The 21307-nt window shown below is 49.0% G+C and overlaps 1 protein-coding gene across 4 annotated transcripts in view; it reads left to right on the forward strand.

The window, feature by feature from the left end:
- Positions 1 to 21307, forward strand: part of ADGRG4 (adhesion G protein-coupled receptor G4) — a 1842483-nt gene that overhangs the window by 1506266 nt on the left and 314910 nt on the right. For all 4 annotated transcript variants that reach the window (XM_078688599.1, XM_078688601.1, XM_078688598.1 and 1 more), the window contains exons 21-22: positions 11039 to 11307; positions 12433 to 12544. In XM_078688599.1, the coding sequence (XP_078544725.1) occupies positions 11039 to 11307; positions 12433 to 12544 (381 nt within the window). The remainder of the gene's footprint in view (positions 1 to 11038; positions 11308 to 12432; positions 12545 to 21307) is intronic.

Consider the following 21307-nt stretch of genomic DNA (forward strand, 5'->3'; position numbering starts at 1 on the left):
ATGCTTTCTGCTTCCTTCTTTATTCCCTGCCAGCCTCACACTGACTTACAAACTAGTAACTTCCTGTGACGTCACTTCCTCTTCCTGCTTGCCTGTCCTGTCCCAAGCAAGGGTCAGGCGGGACGATGCTCCATCTCCCCTGTTTTGCAAAGTCTCACTTCCTCTATATCTCTTCGACCAGACGTCGAGGTTTTCTTATCAGACGTTGCGGCCGTTCTCTGTGTCTTGGTGCTAGACTGTGGTGAGTTGTGATTTCCACCATTCGCATGGGACTGTGGTGGCTTTGGTCACTATTGTCACTCTGATTGGAGGAGTCACTTGAGGGTAGATTTGACATGGTCTCATGGCGGCTGCGCCGGTTGCATTTTCTAAAGTGTGAGATGTTTCTCGTTATTTGCTTGTGGTCAGCTTTGGCTGTGACCATGGTTCCTTTCCTCTTGGTGACTTGCATGGGAGTGTCGAGATATCGTCTGTCTGCTTTGGCTCGCCGATCACTTCGCACTATCACCCAGTCTCCTTCTTGTATGTTAGAGTCTTTGGCGTGTCTGCGTTGATCAGCATATGTCTTCATTCTGTGCTTCTTGGTGTGGTCAATTTCCACGAGGGTGTTGGGATCAACCGTGACATTTCGTTGTTGAGGAGTTTCATTCAGCATGGGCAGTCTTGTTCGAGGTGTTCTTCCTAGCATTACAGTGGCTGGGCACTGATCAGTAGTGTTGTGCGGCATGTTTCGATACGCTCTTAGTACTTCATTTAATGTCTGTTGGATATCTCGGTGAGTCAGTTCTGCTTGCTGGATTGCCCTCTTTAGTGTCCCCATAAATCGCTCCACCATGCCATTTGCCTGTGGCCACAGCGGAGTGATTTTCTGGTGTTTGAAGTTGAGATGGGTTGCAAAGTTTGTGAACTCATGGCCGTTGAAGGGAGGTCCATTGTCTGTTTTTACTCGCAGTGGGATGCCCCAGGCTGCAAATATCTCATCAAGCACTGGGATCACTGTCGTTGCTCGAGTAGATGATATCAGTTGTGCGAATGGGAAACGGGAGTATTCATCCATGGCAACAATGATGTACTGTCCTGATTGTAGTGGGCCAAAGAAGTCGACCGCAATTTGTTGCCATACTCCGTCCGGCAGCTCTGACATTTGTAACGGTGCTGGCGGTTCTTCCCGGCTGACTACTTGGCATGTGATACAGTCTTTCAGGGTTGTTTCTACCATGTAATCGAGGGTGGGGAACCAGACTCGTTCTCTCAGAGCTTTCTTAGTTGCATTGATGCCTCTGTGTCCTTCATGTGCCAGGTTGATGACCCCTTGGCGCAGTTTAAGTGGAATTACGATTCTCCCCCCTCTTAAAAGGAGACCATTGTCACTGATGGAGAGTTCCTCGCGTACCCGTTGGAATGCGACCAGATCTTGTCGAAGTTGAGCTGAGTCAGAGGAGGACTGTTTCATGTCCCTCCATGAGTTAGTGCGAATGCGGGTCATCACAGCTTGGACGAGGGGGTCAAGTGCGGATGCCTCCTGGATGGCCTCAACAGGAACAGTGGGAGGACATGCTGCGTCGACAACAAAGTGGAGATATTCGTCAGCCACAGAAAGTGCAGAACGGGCACCTGCCAGCGGATGCCTTGACATGAAATCAGCTGGGTTCTCAGCTTTCCCAGGTTTGTGGATGATGGAGAAGACGTAGTCTTGGAGGCGCAGGCCCCACCGCTCAATGCGTGGTGGCATTTTTGCATTGGGGTTACCAAAAATTGTAATGAGTGCCTGATGATCCGTGATGATCGTAAAATGCTTTCCGTAGACAAAAAGGTGGAAGTGTTCGCACGCCCACACCACAGCTAGGCTTTCTTTCTCCGGCTGGGAGTACGCTTTTTCGGTATCCGTGAGACTGCGGCTTGCATAGGCGATGATGTGTCGCTGGTCTGAGTCTTCGTGGAATTGGGCTAGAATGGCACCCAGGCCCACTGGACTGGCGTCTACCGTGATTTCAGTCTTCTTTTTCGTGTCGAAGTACGCCAAGTTGATGGCTGACCCCACAGCTTGTTTGATCACAGAGAATGCGTGCTGGCACGCGTCCGTCCATTCGAATGGCTGACCTTGACGAGTAAGTTCCCGCAGCGGGTAGCTGATCGTGGCGTAGTCGCGGATGTAACGCGCGCAATAGCTTGCCATGCCAAGGAAAGAGCGTAGGTCTGTGACATCTCGGGGCTTCTGAGTATCAGCCAGGGCTGCTACCTTCTCGGGGTCTGGTCTCATGCCCTCCTTCGAGAAGATGTGTCCATAAAATTTTAAGGTGTCTTTGTGGAATTCACACTTGCTGGCATTAAGTGTTAGGTTTGCAGTCATCAGTGCATGACAGACTCTGTCCAGGGCCGTGTCATGTTCTGTTTGGTCCTTCCCAAAGACCAGCAGATCGTCACTGTAGTTGAAGGCATTTGGGATGCCTTGGATGACACGCCTGATGGCCTCCTGGAAGATCTCGGCGGCCGAGGAAATGCCAAAGTTCAGGCGTTTGTAGCGGAATAGGCCTTGATGCGTGGTAAAAGTCGTGATATATCTCGACTTGTCGTGGAGCTCCAGCTGGTGGTAACCTTTATTAAGGTCGAGCTTGGAGAATACTGTGGCGCCATTGAGTTTGGTAATCATGTCACTGATATGCGGCCCAGGATGGCGTTCTCGCTCGATGGCGGTGTTGGGTGCGCGCATGTCAACACATAGCCTGACTTTGTTGTCCTGCCCTTTTTTAGGGACTACCACGACTGGCGATACCCAAGGGGTGGGTCCCGTCGTGCGTTCTATGATGTCTGTTCGAAGTAGATCTTGGAGTTCGTCATCGACGGCTTTTTGTAGATGAAATGGCACCTTTCTATGATGTTGAGCAATGGGTGTCACATTTTCATTGATGTGGAGTTTTACTTTGAAGTGGTTAAGCTTCCCGAGCCCTTTGAATAGGTTGGGGAATTTCGCAACGATGTCAGGAGTGTCCTCCGTCATGTAGAGGAGTTCTACGAGTTTGAGTCTTTCCGCCGTGGGTAGACTGAGCAGACAGTCTGCCAGATCAGGTCCTTCCACTACATGGATGTAGGCGTCGATTGTCCGGTCCTTGAACGTGGGAGTGGTGCGGAAGCGGCCTAGACAAGGCAGTGGCTTGCGTGACATCCACGTGAATATGCGGACAGCTGCCGGTTCTAATTTGGGCTTGTGTTTCATGTTTTGATGTTCTACAGCACAGATATAGTTCAAAGAGGCTCCAGAGTCCAGAACAAATTTTGCTGGATGGTCTCCTATCAGGATGTCGAGTTTTGGATATCGCTTCAGTCGGTCCGGGTCTGCAACCATGCATATGTACTCGTCACGATCTGGGGCTGTTACCATACATATGTATTCATCACTGTCTTGCGATGTAGGGGTGCGCGATGGCGATTCACTGGAGGTGTCTCTGCGTGACCGATAGGATTCTGTCACTTGACGCCTGGTGCGGTGACCACTTCCGGAGCGACCTCTTGATTGGTGCGAGTAAGCTGACTGAGTGCTGGAGTTGGATGAGCTAGAGGACCTTCTTCCCCTTTCTTTGATGGCTCGGGCGTGATGACGTGGCTCATGTCCTTTGGTCGATGATCTGTGACTTGGTTGTTTGGCTTGACATGCAATCTCAAAATGATTGTCTCTTCCACAACGGTGACATCGTTGCCCGATAGCTGGGCATTGTCCTGAGTGCGGGTAGTCCTGTCCGCATCTATAGCAGGTGGGTGTGGCTTTTGCGGATCTCGTGTGTCGCGAGCTTCGACGTGAGGGTTGAGACCTGTGAGATTTTGATGTGGACTTGGTACTCTTGGAGGACCTATGTGCCTGAATACGCAGAGCGTGGTCTTTGTGATCCGATGATTTCTGTGTCCCCATCCGCTTCGCGTAGTCCTCTGCTTGATCATTAATTCTTGTCAGTTCTTCAATTTCTTCTAGTGTATACGTTTTTTTTAGGAGTCTCCGGCGCAAGGTTTCAGATGAGCAGCCGTCAATGATGCGGAGTCTCAAGGCATCCTCCGTTTTGAAGTTGTCGAAGTCGCAGTATCGTGCAAGTCTTCTTATGCGCATGATGAAGTCGCTCATGCATTCATCTTTCTCCTGCGTGGCAAGGTTGAACGTGTGGCGCTCATAGTCTACGTTGCGTTTGTGGAGAAAGCGTCTGTCAAGGGCAGCTTTGGTTTCATCATAGGTAGCTGTTGCAGCGTTGGGTAGTTCTTTGATGATTTGTGCAATGTCTGGACCAATCAGGTTTCTCAGAGCTACAAGTTTTTGCTTATTGTCTTGCACTAGGGAGCCAACCATATAATCTTCAAAATCTTCACTCCAGGTTTTCCACGATGGGCCCATACTGTTGCCCGGGGTCAGTGGTAGTGGCTGAGGTTGGCGCATGAATGAGGCTCCGATGGGGTTATTCGCCATTGTGGGCACGTTGGTTGGAGAAGCTGGGCCTCCTGTACTGGGAGCTGGGCTTCCTGACCTTGCCGCGCCTGATGTATTAGGAGCTGTGCTAGCAGTGTCGGAGGAGCTATCAGGGCCCTGGTTGGACAGCTGCGAATGATTTGCTCTGAGTGGCTCTGACTGGCTTTGTGAGGCTTTGTCCAGGCTGTATTTACGTATTTCTGGCCTCACGCTGTATTTTATATATTATTTGTAGCTCCTTGAGCTGCTCTCTATCTTGGCTGCTGCTTATTCTTGATGTTGCCCCCAGAGCCGAGTGGCGCCTGACTTTAAGATGGCCGCCATGGAGGGTGCGTGGTTCTGCCTGCAGGCGGGTGCCTGACTTCAAAATGGCCGCCGCGCGGGACAGTATGCCTCGTGTCTCGGTCTTGGGCTGTGCAGGCGGTGCGCGTGAGGGAAGAGGCGGGGTTTGAACTCACCCTCGCTCCACGCGCTGCATCTGGCTCTGGCTCCTCACTTCTCGGTCGCGCTTGGGATCGGGCACTGCTCTCCGGTGCCGCGCGAGCCCGACTGCACACTTCTGGGAGCACATGGTGAGCGCGCTCTGACACACGCGTCTCTCTCTCCTCGGGCAACGGTCGGGTTGCTTGGGGCGCTGTTCCGGCACACGCGCTCTTGCTTCTTCGCGCTCCTCTCTCCTGGGCAGCGGCGGTGAGCGCTTCACTCGGGCAGCAGTTTGGTGCCTCGTGGCATTGGCGGAGTTTTGGTTTCCGCTGCAGGGTTCGGTGGTCGGCCACGTTGGGTGGCTGAGCGATGAGCTGCTTGTGGGTTTTTATAGACATCCCACCCTCGTCGCCATTGTCGCAGCGCTCTTGGAAATGACACACAGACACAGGAGTATGCTTTCTGCTTCCTTCTTTATTCCCTGCCAGCCTCACACTGACTTACAAACTAGTAACTTCCTGTGACGTCACTTCCTCTTCCTGCTTGCCTGTCCTGTCCCAAGCAAGGGTCAGGCGGGACGATGCTACACCTGCCAGTGGCATTTCCCCGCCAGTTCAAGACATAGATCAGCTTCCAGGTGGTGCAAACATGTTTGCATGTGGCTCGTTGGGGGAGGGGGGTGAGGGGGTATGTAGGTCTTGCAAATGTGTTACCACCTGTTTTCCCACTGCGTTCACTAATTTCTGATTCCAGATCAGTACACCAAAGGTAATAAACACACCTAGAAACGCACAGAAAACCTGCCTTTTTCAGATACGATCCAGGTGTGGCAGAAGAAAGCGGTTAGAATCACTTCAGAAGAAGCTTGAAAAGCAGAGTTTGACTGTCAGCTTAATATATTTATTTTTTAAACAATCAGACTGATTTGCATATGGTTGGGTTCAAACTGGGGTTGCATGGTGGCCATGGGAACCGTCCAGCTTGAACTGCTAGGCCAGGTCCTCCCTGGACCAGAACACAAGCAACCTATTACCAGTTTTGCCCTATTTAGGGCTCTTTAGCCAGGTATAGGTTGGTTCCAGTGGAACAGTGAGGACCTGGCTTGGCAGTTCGGGCTCGCGTGTTCCCACTGGAAGAGCGCAATACTCATTTGTATATAGCTGGGTCCAAACTGATGTGTCATGGTGTGCAGAAAAACAAAGAATTGTGATGCGGCCTGATGGACATGGTCCTTTTTGCAGGGTCATCCCTGAACTTTTTGCCTTCCTCCTGTATTTTGTCTGACCTGTTTTTGTTGGATTTAGGACTCTGGGCACTTTACCACTGCTGATCAGTGCTAAAGTGCATAGGCCCTCCCTATTGTAAATTGATGTGTGGATTAGTGACTCCATGATTGGCTGGTTTGATTTACTTTTCTGACCCTAGTACAGTGCACTGCGTATGCCCAGGGCTTGTAAATCAAATGCTGCTGGTGGGCTTGCAGCACTGGTTGTGCCACCCACAGGAGCAGATTGTAAAGTGTGTCTCACGTCTGCCATTGCAGAGCCTGTGTGCAGTCTGGTGCTGCCATGTTGACTGGGCAATTGCACCCACTTGCCAGTCCCTAAACCTTCCCTTTTCTGCATGTTAGTCGCCCCTATGGTAGGCCAAAGGGCAGGGTGCATTGTAGGTAAAAGGTAGGACATGCCCTGATGTGGATGGCATCTCCTGATAGTGAATTACAGCCATTTTCGTTTTTCACTATTGCACGGCTACCTGTTCCCCATAGACCAGAATGGGGATTATAACATTTTATAATCCTAACTGACTCAGGGAACCAAGTAGAAATTCGAGATTAGTATGCCTGAACTCAGAATGATAAAATACATCTTTTAGTGAAGGTGGTTTTAACATTTTGTTTAAAAATACCACTTTTAGAAAGTAGGTATTTTCTTGCCTAACTGTCCAAGCCTGTCTTTGATAGTGTTCATTTCCGCTTTTTTCCGCAAGCCCGACGCCCCGCCAACCCCCTTTTTCGTTCTGTACCCCTTGTTTTTCCCGTCACCTCCTCCTGAGGTAACGCCCCCTCTCCGCCCCGCTCCCATCTCCCAGCTGCTCCTCCCTCCTTCTCCGCCTTAAATGGCGACCGCAGACCGGACACGCAGCTGACTTGCGCAGCGGGCGCGTCAAAGGCAAGCCCGTCTGTGCCCAGCGCCAGAACCCCTGGACCTCGCACACGCCACAACGCCAGACTCCTATACAATGCCAACGCCCTCAACACCGGCTGAGACCGCCGCTGCTTCCAAGCCACCCCGAAACGCACCCACGGACCCTTCTCCTGCCTCACCTGCAACTTCACATGCGACAGAACCACCAAACCTCCAAAGGACTGAACCCAACCATATTCCTCAACACCCGCTCTGCACGCAAACACGCCGTCGAGCTCTGGGACCTGCTCAACACCTCCGCCCCAGACGTAGCCTTTTCATGAGACCTGGTGGAACGACTCCTCGGCACCGGACATCGCCACAGCCATCCCTTACGGCTACAAGATCTCCCGCAGAGACCGCACCAACGGAATCGGAGGAGGAATAGCCATGGTCCACAAGTCCACCCTCCAGGTCCACACCTGCACAGACGACTCCCTCAACTGCGCCGAACACACCTCCACTTCCGGATCCACACTGACCCCAACACCGCCCTCAGAGGAACGCTTGTCTACAGAACTCCCTGACCCCGGGCCCTGTTCAGCGACTCCATCGCTGACCTCGCCAACACCCATGCACTCGCCTCCATGGACTACATCCTCCTGGGGGACATGAACTTCCATCTCGAGAACACCAACGAGGCCAACTCTGCCACCCTGATCGCCAACCTCGCCAACCTCGGCCTCCGACAACTCGTCAAAGAACCCACCCACGCTGCCGGCCACACTTTTGACCCAGTCTTCTCCACAAGCACCCACGTCGCCTTAAGCAACACCACCGAACTCCACTGGACCGACTACCGCTGCATCCACTTCACATTCAAGAAACCAACCACGCACCACTACGCACTGGACTACGGCAACGCACTCTTCGCAGGAATCCCGACCAAACACCTACAGCGACTGCAACGCATCCAGAACGCCTCTGCCCGCCTGATCCTCAACATCCCTCGACGCAGCCATATTACCTCCCACCTAAGAGACCAGCACTGGCTCCCCGTCAACAAGAGGATCAGCTTCAAGCTCCTCACCCACGCACACAAAGCACTCCACAATACCGGACCAGCCTACCTGAACAACAGACTCAACTTCTACACCCCCCTCCCACCTTCTCCGCTCCACCAGCCTCAACCTCCGATGGCAGATCCTTCTCCTTCCTCGCCGCCAATACCTGGAACACCCTCCCCACCCACCTGTGGTAGACCCAGGATCTGCTCAATTTCAGGAAGCTGCTCAAGACCTGGCTCTTCGAGCAGTAGCAGCAGCCCCTCCCCTCAGCGCCTTGAGACCCTCACAGATAAGTAGTGCGCTTTACAAATTCTCGATTGATTGATTGAATGATCGATAGGTTCTGTAATCCTTGTCTGGAGTTTGAGTGCCAGGGGCTGGGGGATTCCAAGAACAAGGGGGAGTCAGCACAGGGCTGAATAGAGCTATCTGCATGTAGATGGGTGGGAGAAGTTGCACCTGGGACCTGAATAGGGCTGGGTCTGCCTTTCACAATGCTGGCTCCACCTCCTGTGGTGCGTCTGATTTCCCTGGCCCACACTGTCAAAGGAAAGAAGGAATCTTGTCAACAAAGTGCTCCATGACTGCTTAGAACTTGTTTGGACTAGGTACAGGACCCTCTGCCTTCAGAGGACAAAGGATTTGCTAGTTTAAATATTGGGACCCAGACCCAAGACCTTTAGATCACTTTTGGGAAGAAAGAAGAACCTTTGCTGAGGAGAGAAACCAGAGACACTCAAGAGGAGACTATCCCTAAGCTGAGTGCTGTTTGGGGGATTGGACTGCAGTGGTTGCCTGACTGCCAAAGAAAGGGGAAATGACTTTGTGCTACTTTCAAATCAACTTGTAAAGGATCTCCAAGAGCTTCAGATAGAGCTTGCCTCCTGCTAAAGTCTCAGGGACAACAGACTTCACCAACCAGCTCCCATACCTTCTCTTGCTGGGAATTGAAGGGCCTGCTGTTGAGCTGGGCCTTCTGAAAAGACTGCGTGTTGCTGGGAGCTGGAAGCACGACTCAAGACTAAGAAGCATGTTTCCGCCGCAGCCGTTGTCGTCACATCACCGGAGTAGAGTGTCGCCGTCGCAGCAGATGCCGTCGCATCACCGGAGAAGCATGCCGCCGCTGCCGCTGTCGCCATCACATCACCCGAAGCACCTCGCATCCCCGTAGAAGAGTGTCGCCCTCACAGCAGACACCGTCGCATCACAGGAGAAGCGTGTACCAGGGCCTGTCGCAGCTCAGAGGAATCGTTGAGTAACCGCGCGGCCATCGGGTATGCACGCACTATTGTCGCATCAAGAAGAAGATGCCATTTTGTTTCATTGCACCGGATCTTTATCGCAATAAGGCACTGCTAGTTTCATCGCCACAGAAGTGCAGTAAGAAACCGACGCATCACCTTCCCACGCGGAGAAGAACCGATGCATCCCATACACAGCAGTAGGGACCCGACGGATCACCGTTCTTGTGTTTAAGGAACTGACGGACTACCTTCCCTGCAACACTTTCATTGTATAGCGTTACGCATCCAAAGGTACATTGAACACAAAGTGTAGCATTTTACATCTAAAGAGAACTAAGCTATTTCTGCCATTTTTAAGTACAGTATTGTGGCTTTTTGTCGTTTGTGGTTTTGTGTTAAATCTATATAAAAGTACTTATTTTTATACTACAATTTGTGTGGTGTCCATCTGTAGTGTTGTCACTGGGTTACTGTATGTGTTCACAAATGCTTTAGAGAAAAGCCTGTTCATGCCAAGCTACCAAAGGGGTGAGCAGCGGTTATTTTGGGAGTGTACCCCCTTTCCCTAACTAGACGCAAGGGTCCCTATTTGGTCAAACTAGAGACTCCCAAATCTAACACGACCCAAGTAATTACCAGTGGCTGGGATTAATTCAAGCACTCCATCCATCACTTTTTGTATGCTTTAGTATGACACCCTGAGTGGGACGGGTATGCCTTGACATTGGTCCTTGCACACTGTGTCACTGGAGCTAAGCTGTACCCGGTTGATGAGCCCCATAAGAAGGAGGAACCTGTCCTGGGTTGGTGGTGTCCTAGTTTAGGGGGGACCTGGCTTGGCTGTTCGGGTTGAACTGTTCCCACTGGAACAAGGTCAAGATTGATTTGCATATAGCTGGGTCTACACTGAGGTAGCATGTTGTACAAAATAACAATGGACTGGAATGCGGGCCTCAATAATTAATTACCAGTGGCTGAGGTTAATTCAAGAATTCCATCCATCACTTTTTGTATGCTTTAGTAGTCATCCTGAGTGGGTCCCGTGCACACTGCGTTACTGGAACTAAGTTGTACCTGGCTTATGAGCCCATGACTAGGAGAAACAGGTCCTGGGTTGCTTGTGTTCTGTTTTAAGGGTGACCTGGCTTGGCATGTTTGGGCTGGATTGTTCCCACTGGAGCAGGGTCAAGATGGATTTGCACTTGGCTGGGTCCACGCAGAGGTAACATGATGTGCAAAATAACAATGGACTGTTATGCGGCCCTGAGGAATTACCAGTGGCTGCGGTTCATTCAAGCATTCCATCTATCACTTTTTGTGTGCTAAATTTTGGGGATCAGGGTTCTGCTCCCACAAATGCATTATTTTTTCCCGTCTGTGTTTTGCGCCAATGATGTTGTTTGGGCTTCTTATAAATGCCTCTTTGAATTTACTTATTTTTGTGATAAGTATTCTCTGTCAAAATTGTATTCTGTAAAACAGGAACATCATGACAAATTAAAAAAAGGTGTAGGAAGTACACCGTTTATAGCCTCTTCTGAACTCTGAGGAATATTTTGAAGCTGCTGCGGCCTTATGTTAATATTTTATATGTATTATTGTGTGATAGGTGACGCATTCACATAGATTGTCTGCATAGGAAGTTACATGGTAGGACCATAAATGACATACTACAAGTGTGTTGCTCTGAGGCATAAGCATAGAGTATAATTTTCGTCATCTCTCTTACAGGCAACTTCGGAAGGACAACCCCTCAAAGATATTGATGAATCTATGCAGTGCACTGCTGATGCTAAACATGATGTTCCTGATCAACAACTGGGTGTCTTCTTTCAAAATCTACGAGCTGTGCATCTCAGCCGCAATCCTACTGCACTACTTCCTGCTGGTATCCTTCACCTGGATGGGGCTGGAGGCGGTACACATGTATTTCGCTCTGGTCAAGGTCTTCAATGTATATGTTCGGAACTACATACTTAAGTTCTGCATTGTAGGATGGGGTGAGTTACCTTAATGTTCCAAACATTCCTTCATTGTTAAGGTGGATTCTTCAAATGCGCACACACATTTACACACACACACATAAACACATGCGTTAATGCCCCAAACCTTCTTGCACACATCCATATGCAAAACATTCTACTTTATTTAGCTTTATCTCAAAGGGTATTGTGATAAATACAGTGTTGCAATTTACTGCTGAATCCATGAACATGTGTGACCAAACCATTCATCAAATTAAGATTAGGAGATTTGAGATTGGTAAAAAAATATTTAATGGCGAAGAGTTAAACGAGTTTTGAGATGTGTGCTTTGGGTTATTATTGTCATTATCTTTGTTATTTATGTTTGATTTGTTTTTCTTGGGAACTATATTTCCATCCCATCTGAACTGATTGACCCCCACCCCCCCACTCCCCCTCAGTGTTTGCTTTGCCTTTCCACGTGCACAATCAAAATCTCTCCACTTTAGAGGTGCAAACAAATCATGGCCAGACACTATTCACGTGTCCCAACAGTCGACGTGTTTAAAAACTAGAAACATTTGTCGCATATTTTCCAATATTATACATCACTCCTAAAAACGACCTGTCCTTCCCCGATGACGGTAGTGACGTTCTAACTTGTGTCACATCATTATTAATTGTGGGAAAGGAAAAAAGGGCTTCAGGCCTTAAACAATTTGCGACGCATTTGCTAGAAAAGCATTTGAATAGACAGTCACCTCCCACACAACAGATTTTATTTTGCAGTAACACTCAGGGTATGTGAGGCGGAATGTTTCCTCATTAAGCTGTTTTTGATGCTCAGCCTTCGTTTTTGACACTTATTAGTTTTCCTCCTTTTCAGAGTTCCCTGGCGGGGTGGACGGGTTGTAGAAGTGCGTGGCAGGGCGGACTTCTGAAGCACTTCCTGCGTGCAGCGGTGCGTGATTGCCGAGCGCGATTCTATTACCTACCGCAGGCCGCGCAGAAGCTCCTCTCTGTATAAAAGATCAGAATATCTTATCTCTGGCAGCTTTGCGCTCATGAATAATGGACTCACTTACTTTGATGAATAAATTGCTAGACGTCATTGCCTCGACATTTGCATAATGCTCGCTCTTTCTTCCACTTTCGTATTAGGAGTACCGGCAATTATAGTTATTACCGTGGTTATTGTAAACAAAGATTTCTATGGCATCGAAAATGAGGTGTCGAAGGAAGTTAGCACATCGCCTGACGACAACGTTTCATTGTAAGTGTTTTATTTTCCCTACTTTGAGGTGCATTGAACTTTTCAAAATCACGAGCCTGTGAAATTGCCGTACAAAAGTATTGGACATTTTTTTTTAAAGATTTTAAATCTGAAGTTTGTGATTAATTGTTTTATGGGGCTCGCCGACCGGGATATCACTAGATTACCGCTAATTGTTAAGTGGATGTTGACTATGGGCTATCTCTTTTAATGAACAATTGGTTTTAATTTCAGGATTCTTTAAATTCAGTAGTGGGTATCTATCTGCTTTGAATTAGTTCTAGACCTGTCTGAATTGTGCCTTGCTGCCTGGAATGACTGCTTGCTGTTAGACCAAGGGTGAATGTAGTGCCTCCCAGCCCTTCCAGGGGCTGGAATACTAAAATGTAGGGATCACCCTCTCCCTATCATTTATGATGCCATCAGTGATGTCATGTGTGATGCCAGAGGCAGCTCATGGGGGTGGCACATTCTGTGGTTCAAGCAGTCATGCTAAAGTAGATGTCATAAGCAATGTAATCTGTGTTGTTTATTATTATGCCACCAATACTGTCACGCGTCATGGCACTCGAGGGGTAGTGGGATAGTTATAATTTCCGCTGTGAAACAAAGAGAATTTCAGTGGTTTAACGAATTTGAGCTACGAGCATAACTTAACTTTTAACTGTTTCCCCCCGTGGATTTTAATGAGATGTGGCTACAGAATAAGGATTAGCATACTACGCTTTTCTTGTTACAACATACTTTTCATAGTCACCATTTACCCACCTGATGGTTGATAGGTTTGCCTCTATCATTTTAGCAAGCTTCAGCAAAGTTTAACTAAGATGGAAACCCATTGTTATTGTCTTGCTGTGGCTGTTTATCCAAGTGAGTGCTGTTGCTTATGATCTTGGAGTTATATTGGAGACCCACTGCCTCATTGATCCATGCTCACTGTTAATACCTAAGGCGGGTCGGGGACAATCGATATTTGCCCGGCGGTATTGCCTCTGTGACCCTCTAGTTATTTAATCAATGAAGAGGCAGGCGCTGGAGACTGGAAAGCAGGAAACAAGGTTTTTATTCTCTCCGGAGGAGAACACAACGAAACGGACAGAAGGTATCGTTCTGAGGTGCTCTAGATACATTTCTGAGGCCTGGCCTCTTATACACTGTTTTACGACTTTATTGTAGATTACACATTCATGTTAAAGCTTTGATGTATGGAAAAGACATTCCCGGAAATCCCCTTTGGGCCCGTTCCCACACACATTTACAGTTGAAGTCCCCACCCTAGTCACAACAGGTGATGAGTATCACGCAGCTGGATATTCCGCCGATTCACGGAATGTGGGGGGTTTGATCGGATCTCATGGAGTGGGGGCTTTGATCAACCCGGGGATCCTTTGATGGGGGAAGCTTTCTATTGTACGGGGAGGGGCAAGGAATGGTATCGGCAGAGCTGGGTGTCGGCCTGGGAACGGGGAAGACAAAACGGGCACACGGGGAAAAAGGGGGTTTGCATCTAAGGGCCGGAGATCATGAAAGGGAAGCAGGGAGGTGTCGCGCTGGGAACAGGATGAGGGCCTGGGGCAGAGCAGCGCCGAAGAGGGGTTTATGACTCAAGGCAGGTGCAAGCAGGGGGGTTTGCAGCGTGCAGGCTTAGTGAAGGCGAAGGGCTATGTCAGGGGCCAGCGGCATGCAAAAAGGGTTCGTTCTGATCGGGGCATCTTAAAAAAATGGCGGGCGCGCACGACAAAAGTGTGGCATCAGGGGAAGAGGCAAGATGGCGCAGATAATGTTCACCAAAACGTACTAATTTTCAACAGTCCTCCCTTTAACCACTTGGCTGCTAAGGGGTGTGTGCGAGGTCCATTGACTTTCCATTGAAATCAATGGAAAGTCCATGACGAGTTACCCTTGTCATTAGCGCTGAAGGGGTTAACATATTCAAGACATCTTGCTGGTTCATTTTCTACTCGGTTCTATTGCGGTAGGCATGAGAAAGGAAACGGTAGGAACCCTAGATGAAAAGAGTTGTAAACAATACATTTTAACATTTCTAGTTTTTAGGAGGTGGGCCTATTTGATAAACTTTGATCAATTTGTTTAGCAGGAAAGTCATAGGAATGCAATACAAAAACGATTCTGTAGCGAGAGCAGCAAGTATATTCCATACTGGCAGGTTATTACATATATATCAGGTTCGGATTGGAGCATGATCAATACAATGGCGGCTGGGAGAGAAATGAGGTCTAGCAGAAACGGCGATTGGGGATGTCAAATGTTCGAAGTTTAACGAGTTCTCATCATTCTTTGTTGCCTTTCGTTGGCGCTGTTGAGCACCGGCGGTGGAGCTACAAGTCCAGCTCTGTTCTAAGTTCTGCGTTGCAGGGCACGACCCTTTCCTCGCGTTTCTGGTCGGAAAGGTCCTTTTCGCCCTGTGTCCTTTGAGGTGATTGTCAGAAAGTTCAGATGGAAGAAGAGCGTACAAAACAGTCCATAGGGTAGGTCAGAGGAAAAGGGGGATGGAGCAAGGCCAAATTAGGAACAAACTAGGGGAACGAGAGACTTCAAATAGGCGGGCGTGTGACCGAATTCAGAGAGCGGGGACTTGTCGACAGACACTGGACATCGAGCAGGGGCATCAGGTCGACCCTTTCTTCTCATGTTGTCGAAAACAGTGCCTCGTCCTGCAGCTCTTTTCTGTCGTGGTCTCGCCTTGGCTAATGTCGCAGGTGTTCCTTAGTCTGCAGTCAGGCCTCGTGCTCCCACATCCGGTCCTTCTCTCCTCCAACAGCAGTACCCTTAAACAAGTTTGAAAAGACAGTCTTTAGAGAATTTGCAGATGAAGATAATCAAAAAGTCTATTTCTCTCCCAGCTCCAAGCAAAGAATGAAAAATGCCCGTTATATTAGTGTTCACAACTGGCATATGAATGACCGGTGACGGGCCTGTTGGATTTACTATGACTTTCCTTTACAATTATTTATTACAGTCACGACAGTTCATCTGATGGTGACCCACCTTCGTGAGACGAACCTGGCAAAGATATGCCGTTCTCTAGAGTTTTACATTTACAAAGGGTACTGCGAGTCGTCAACATGGTACTCCACAGGTATTTTGCTGAGAGACGAACATGGCTAAACATTCCCTTTCTATCGATGCATCCTGCCTTTCAACTACTACGGGGTTCATTTCGATGATTTCTTTACCTTGGACTAGTCTGTTAACCTTGTAAAACATCATTCTGGATCCCACGTAACCTTTTACAGCCCGATTACTTAATTAGGAAGGACAGGGGTTTTATGGGGGACAACCAGGGACATAGGAAACTTGGGGTAAGGGCATAAATCGACCCATCTCTCACAACCGGAAATGAGGGGTAGTTTCATAATTCCAGTTTTTGGGCGGCTGATACAGGGGAGGTAACAGGGGTGATCATTTTTTTTTTTTCGGTTTGGGTATTGCGACAATTCGGGGAGGGGAGGGGAGGGTCGCGTATTCTGAGGTCCTTGTTTTATACCATAGGAGCCGTTGACAGGTAGTTCCCTTATTTCGGGTCAGATTAGGGAACCTCTGTCGTCTTACCTGTCCTTTCCCTTACGGCCCAACCTCGGTTCATTGACTTCTAGCGGAAAAGGAGAGGTAATGACGCGGCCTCAGGGTGATTGTATTAAAGACAAGTTTTTGTGCAAATACTGACGGTATTTGAAGCCAATTAGGTGGTGTGCTAGGGGTGGCAATCTGCCAATTTCGGGGCTAATCTCTCGGAAGAGTGGGAGTGCAAAAATAGAGGGAGAGAGAGAGAGAGAGAGAGAGAGAGAGAGAGAGAGAGAGGGAGAGAGAGAGAGAGAGTGCAACGGCAGGCTAAATAGTACACGTGCAACAGAGAGGGTGGCAGTGTATTCAAGAAAGGCTATTTAGTGCATTACACAGTAAAGGGCATTCACGGGTCTGCGTTAGAATCTTGTAATCATGCAGTTTGAGCATTAGACAGGGTAGAGGGGACGTGCCTTGAGAAAAAGGAAAGAAGAAAGGAGGTACCATTTTGTCGCACTTCTCGCATTCTCGGTCCTTCGACCAGTTGGGTCGACGCCTCAGTCACACACACACATTCCCTCATAGTTTCGCATCATACGTGACATGGGTTCATTCGTCCGGTCTGGTTTAAGGGTGATCACTTTTTATCAGGTTGTGCTAATTTTCCGGGTTTGTTCGATACGTGAGTAGTTTGCAGGCGTGCTTAGACACCACCTTGCGGCGCTAGTCCGCTTCGCGTATTAGACATGGCAAGGCTTCAGATCTTCGCCACACCTCGGCTGTAATCTCTGATGTAACCTGCAGAGGGAGGAAAAAAGGGGGGTGGGGGAGACAGCATTCGCGCATATTCAAACACATGGATTCATAAGTCCTTTACTTACCTCTTACTCGTCTTTCCTCCTCGGGGCAGGGTCCCCGGGGATATGGTTTCTGGAGTCGGGGGGGGTAGTGTGTCCATATAGGTCGTGTGCGGGGAAACGTAAAAAGGAAACCAGAGGTGCTTAGTGCGAGGTATCTAGTCAAAGGATGTATCTCACTATCGGGATCCTTAAACCTCTTTCAACGCTGTGGCGTTCTAAGGTTCTTCGGTTCTTGGGTCGGCTCCGTTCCCTGATACTTTGGAACGTTGTACTTTATCACATTTACATTATTTCATTTCACCCTCCTTTTACATTCCCTCATTTACACCGTTCGTTTTACCCATCCTTGGAAGTCAAGGTCTTCCTCTACGCGAGAGTTCATGAGTCAGTCGCGTACTTTGAAGGCGGAGTGTCGTGTTGTCGATCCGATCCGTCCTCCAGGGCTGGGCAACCATCTTCTTTTAACCTTAAAGAGAGAGCAGAGTAGGGTGCACAGAAAGGAACTTTCCCACCGATCCCACATTTTTTAAAATAAAGCATGCAATACCCGTCGATAGTTTCAAAAAAACGTTATTTTGCAAAATCATTTCAGCATGAGGATTACGAGGGTGCGGTCGTATTTGGCCGGTCGTGGCAATGGCTAAAGTGCGTACAGTGGGGGGTGTCGTTTGCAGCAATAAAAACATCGGAAAGTTTTACCCATTCATTTGTAAGAGACTAAAACGTCTATTAATTGGCTGGGGGTTCGGGGGCATTTATTTTCATAATTTAGAAGCATAATCATAATAGTGGTAATCAGATTTCCTATATGCATACCGTACGTGTGCGTCGTAAATGAGGTTTACATCAGTTATAAAAATATAATACACTGTACATTTGTAATCAACATTTGTAACGGGGATCCTTTCATACTGTTCGTCGAGTGAGTTCTCCTTGTCTTTTCTAGCCAAGTGTACAAAGGATCATATATAATCTCAGAACATCAAGTTTATATTAGTGCGAAGGAACACCACGAGGTGTTCGTAAGTTCCGATTGATACCAGCGCCATTTTGGGCGGGGCCGGCTCAGTCCGGAAGCAGCATCAGGGGGAAATGTTTCCCATTACTGGCAGTTTGGACCAGAGTCCTTTTCGGCAGTTCTAGAATTCATGCTAACAGAAGGAGTGGCAGTGTCATGTTTGTTTCGTTGGTGATCAAGGCAGCCGTCCCTTACCGGAAGCCTGCAAAGGCCGAAGGTTCCGCCGGGGACCTTTGTAGGATCTTCAAGGCTGCGGAGATGCTGTCGGAGATGGGGGCTCGTGCTCCAGGGGGCAAATGTTCGAGTTATATTGCTGGTCAAAGTTACTCTAGTGGCCGGGGCCCGCCTTCCAGCGGACCCAGACGCCATTTTGAGGCCCTACAGGGGCCACTCTCGTCGAGTTTGCAAGAGTGGGAGAGATCCTTCGGAGTGAACGGAAGAGGTCCCTGTTGTGTGAAAGCGGGACGTTCAGCTGGGGTGCAGCTGTGATGCCCCCTCCTGGGGGGGCGAGGGAGACTCGTTCGCATCGTCTCCTTCTCCCGGTGCACTCCATGCCGCTCCTTTTCATCGCCCCGCATGAAGGTCTCTCCACATCCGGTGTCTCCCAAGTCCTGTGCTCAGTGCTGTGGGAGTATGGCCACCTGTGGCGCGCATTCGGCGCGGCACGAGTATCAGTGCAGTCATTGCAGGTTCGGTGTTCCGAAAATATGGCCACCATTGCACGTTCGGTGCTGCGCAAGTACTGGGGTGCCACCATGGTGTGTTCGGTGCTGTGGAAGTATTGGCACCATCGCCTGACTGGGGGTGGTCGGCGTCGGGCCGGGGGCTGGGAGACCTCCTATCGGTGGAGGTGGGAGAGGCTCGTCCGCGTCGCCTCTCCCTCCCAGCCCAACTTGGACAAATTGTTGTGGAGGTACGTGCCGGACATCCCGCCGTCCAGAGCTGCTGCGGCTGTGACGGAAGAGAAAAGGAAGAGGTGCCTCGTTCTTCTCTGGACATGTGGTGGGACTACTTAAGTCTATCCAGGCCCGTTGCGGCTGGCTGAGGAGACATGTGGCGGGACTACCTACAACTGCCCCGGCTGCTGGCTCCTGCCTCTCCTCCGGCTCCCCCATACGTTAAGATTTCCTGACCAAGAGTTGGCGGCCGGGCCCGCCTTATATGGGTTGCCGTTGGTTGGGCGTAGCCGTAACCCTGCCCTACTTTGGAAGGTTCCAGAATGGGGGGGGCGAATGTTCTGTTTGACTTTCATTTTCTACAGTTTACCGTTATTATTCCTTGTTTGTTGTGCTAAATTAAAAGTTCAAGTTCATTAATGGTCTACGGATTTTGTTTTACCATTTCTTTCTTTCCAGGTTGCTTTTATGCTAAGTTTCTGCTAACAGAGGTTGAGTAACACGGAAACACGTGTAGAGGGATGACGCAGATTTGTACATTACATACACACAAACTCAGACGGGGGACAGTACAAGTACGACATACAAAGACCCAAGACGAATATAAAACAGTTATTGGTCATAATTATCTCTTTCCGTCTGTGAATTTGAAACGAGGCTGGGTTCCCGTCTTGACGTTGCCCGACCTAGGAGAACTTGAGCATGCCGCTGAAATTGTCCTGGCGAAATCTGTGCCATCGGGCATAATCAAACGTGGTGGTTCTGTCTGGTCTGTCTATGTAAGTCGGGTTCTTCTTTGTCTCGCGCTTTTTCTCGTACTGCCGGTCTGTCGTTCCTGTCGGCCCTTTGCCTTTACTCACGCTCAGTAGAGTCGGGCATTGGGCTTTCCAGTGTCCGACATACCTACAAAAAGCGCATTGGGCTGGCCCTAAGTCTGGTCGTCTTTTGCATAGTGTCGGGGGATAAGTTGTGGGTAGCGATGTCCTGGGGTTGTCCTGTCGGTATATTTCTCTACTTGGTTTGTCCTCGTCTTTTCTCTGTCGTTGCATAGCCTCTCTGCGCCACATACCGAGACTGTCGAGCATAATTGGCGTTGTCTTATTATTTCGAAGGGCTATGTCTAACGTTTCTATTTTATCAAGGTCAAAGGATCCTGCCAGTGGCCACTGTTTGTCTTGACTCTCTTCGGTATACCTGTGCCACAATTTATTATAGGCTATGGTGACTAATCCATAGTTTATGAACATGTCCTTATTAGGGGTGCCTTCTAATGGGGCTATATGGTCCACCTCTAATACACGGTCCGGACTAAACAGGCTATTAATCAGTGGGGAGAAGACAGACATGACGGCTCGTAACGAGGGACTAAAAAGTCAGCACTGCCTATCTTATCACTAGGTGCAAAGACTGGACAGAATATTTCTATTCAACGTTGTTTGCAGGCAGTGAATACCTCATGGATCAAAAAATAACAAAAAGACCAATAAATAACAATGGGGAGAATGAGTAGGTCCGCAAAGATCTGCGTTACCTACCCTTTTCACTATCTGCAAAAAGGGCGGTCTCTTCCCTGTTTGCAGACAGGGAATCTCCAGGAAACAATAGTTTTGCGAACAACAGTTCAGTTTCAAGTAATTATTGAGTGGGGGAGAAAAAATAAGCACGGCTGCTGCCCTACCTATCCTCCACTGCTTGCAAAGAGAGAGCCCGTTGTTTCTCCGTTTGTAGACAGTGAATCTCCAAATAAATAAAGAGCAATACTAGTATTTTTAAACAATCAAACAATCAAGCAATTATTTCGCAACTTGTCGTGATTACACGACCTTACCCGGACCATGTGGACAGTTTCTTGTCTTCCGAATCCAGCGCCCGATCGTCCTCTTTTTCTCGTATTTCTCACGGCACTCCTGATGGTCCCCAGTCAGGACCGTAGATCACTCGAGAGAGGTCTGTTCGGAACTAGTGAAGTTCGGATGATCGGCTGCCAGACGAGGGTCTATTGGGCAAGAGCTCTCCCGATCGTTGCAGTCGTTCACTCTGTCGTCGGGACCTCTCCCACTGGATCCACGAGTCGCTGATGGGCCCCACGCTTGGGACGCCAATTGTTAAAACCTAAGGCGGGTCGGGGACAATCGATATTTGCCCGGCGGTATTGCCTCTGTGACCCTCTAGTTATTTAATCAATGAAGAGGCAGGCGCTGGAGACTGGAAAGCAGGAAACAAGGTTTTTATTCTCTCCGGAGGAGAACACAACGAAACGGACAGAAGGTATCGTTCTGAGGTGCTCTAGATACATTTCTGAGGCCTGGCCTCTTATACACTGTTTTACGACTTTATTGTAGATTACACATTCATGTTAAAGCTTTGATGTATGGAAAAGACATTCCCGGAAATCCCCTTTGGGCCCGTTCCCACACACATTTACAGTTGAAGTCCCCACCCTAGTCACAACAGGTGATGAGTA

Source organism: Lissotriton helveticus, chromosome 4_1 (genome assembly GCF_964261635.1).
Source record: "Lissotriton helveticus chromosome 4_1, aLisHel1.1, whole genome shotgun sequence".
Lineage (NCBI taxonomy): Eukaryota > Metazoa > Chordata > Amphibia > Caudata > Salamandridae > Lissotriton > Lissotriton helveticus.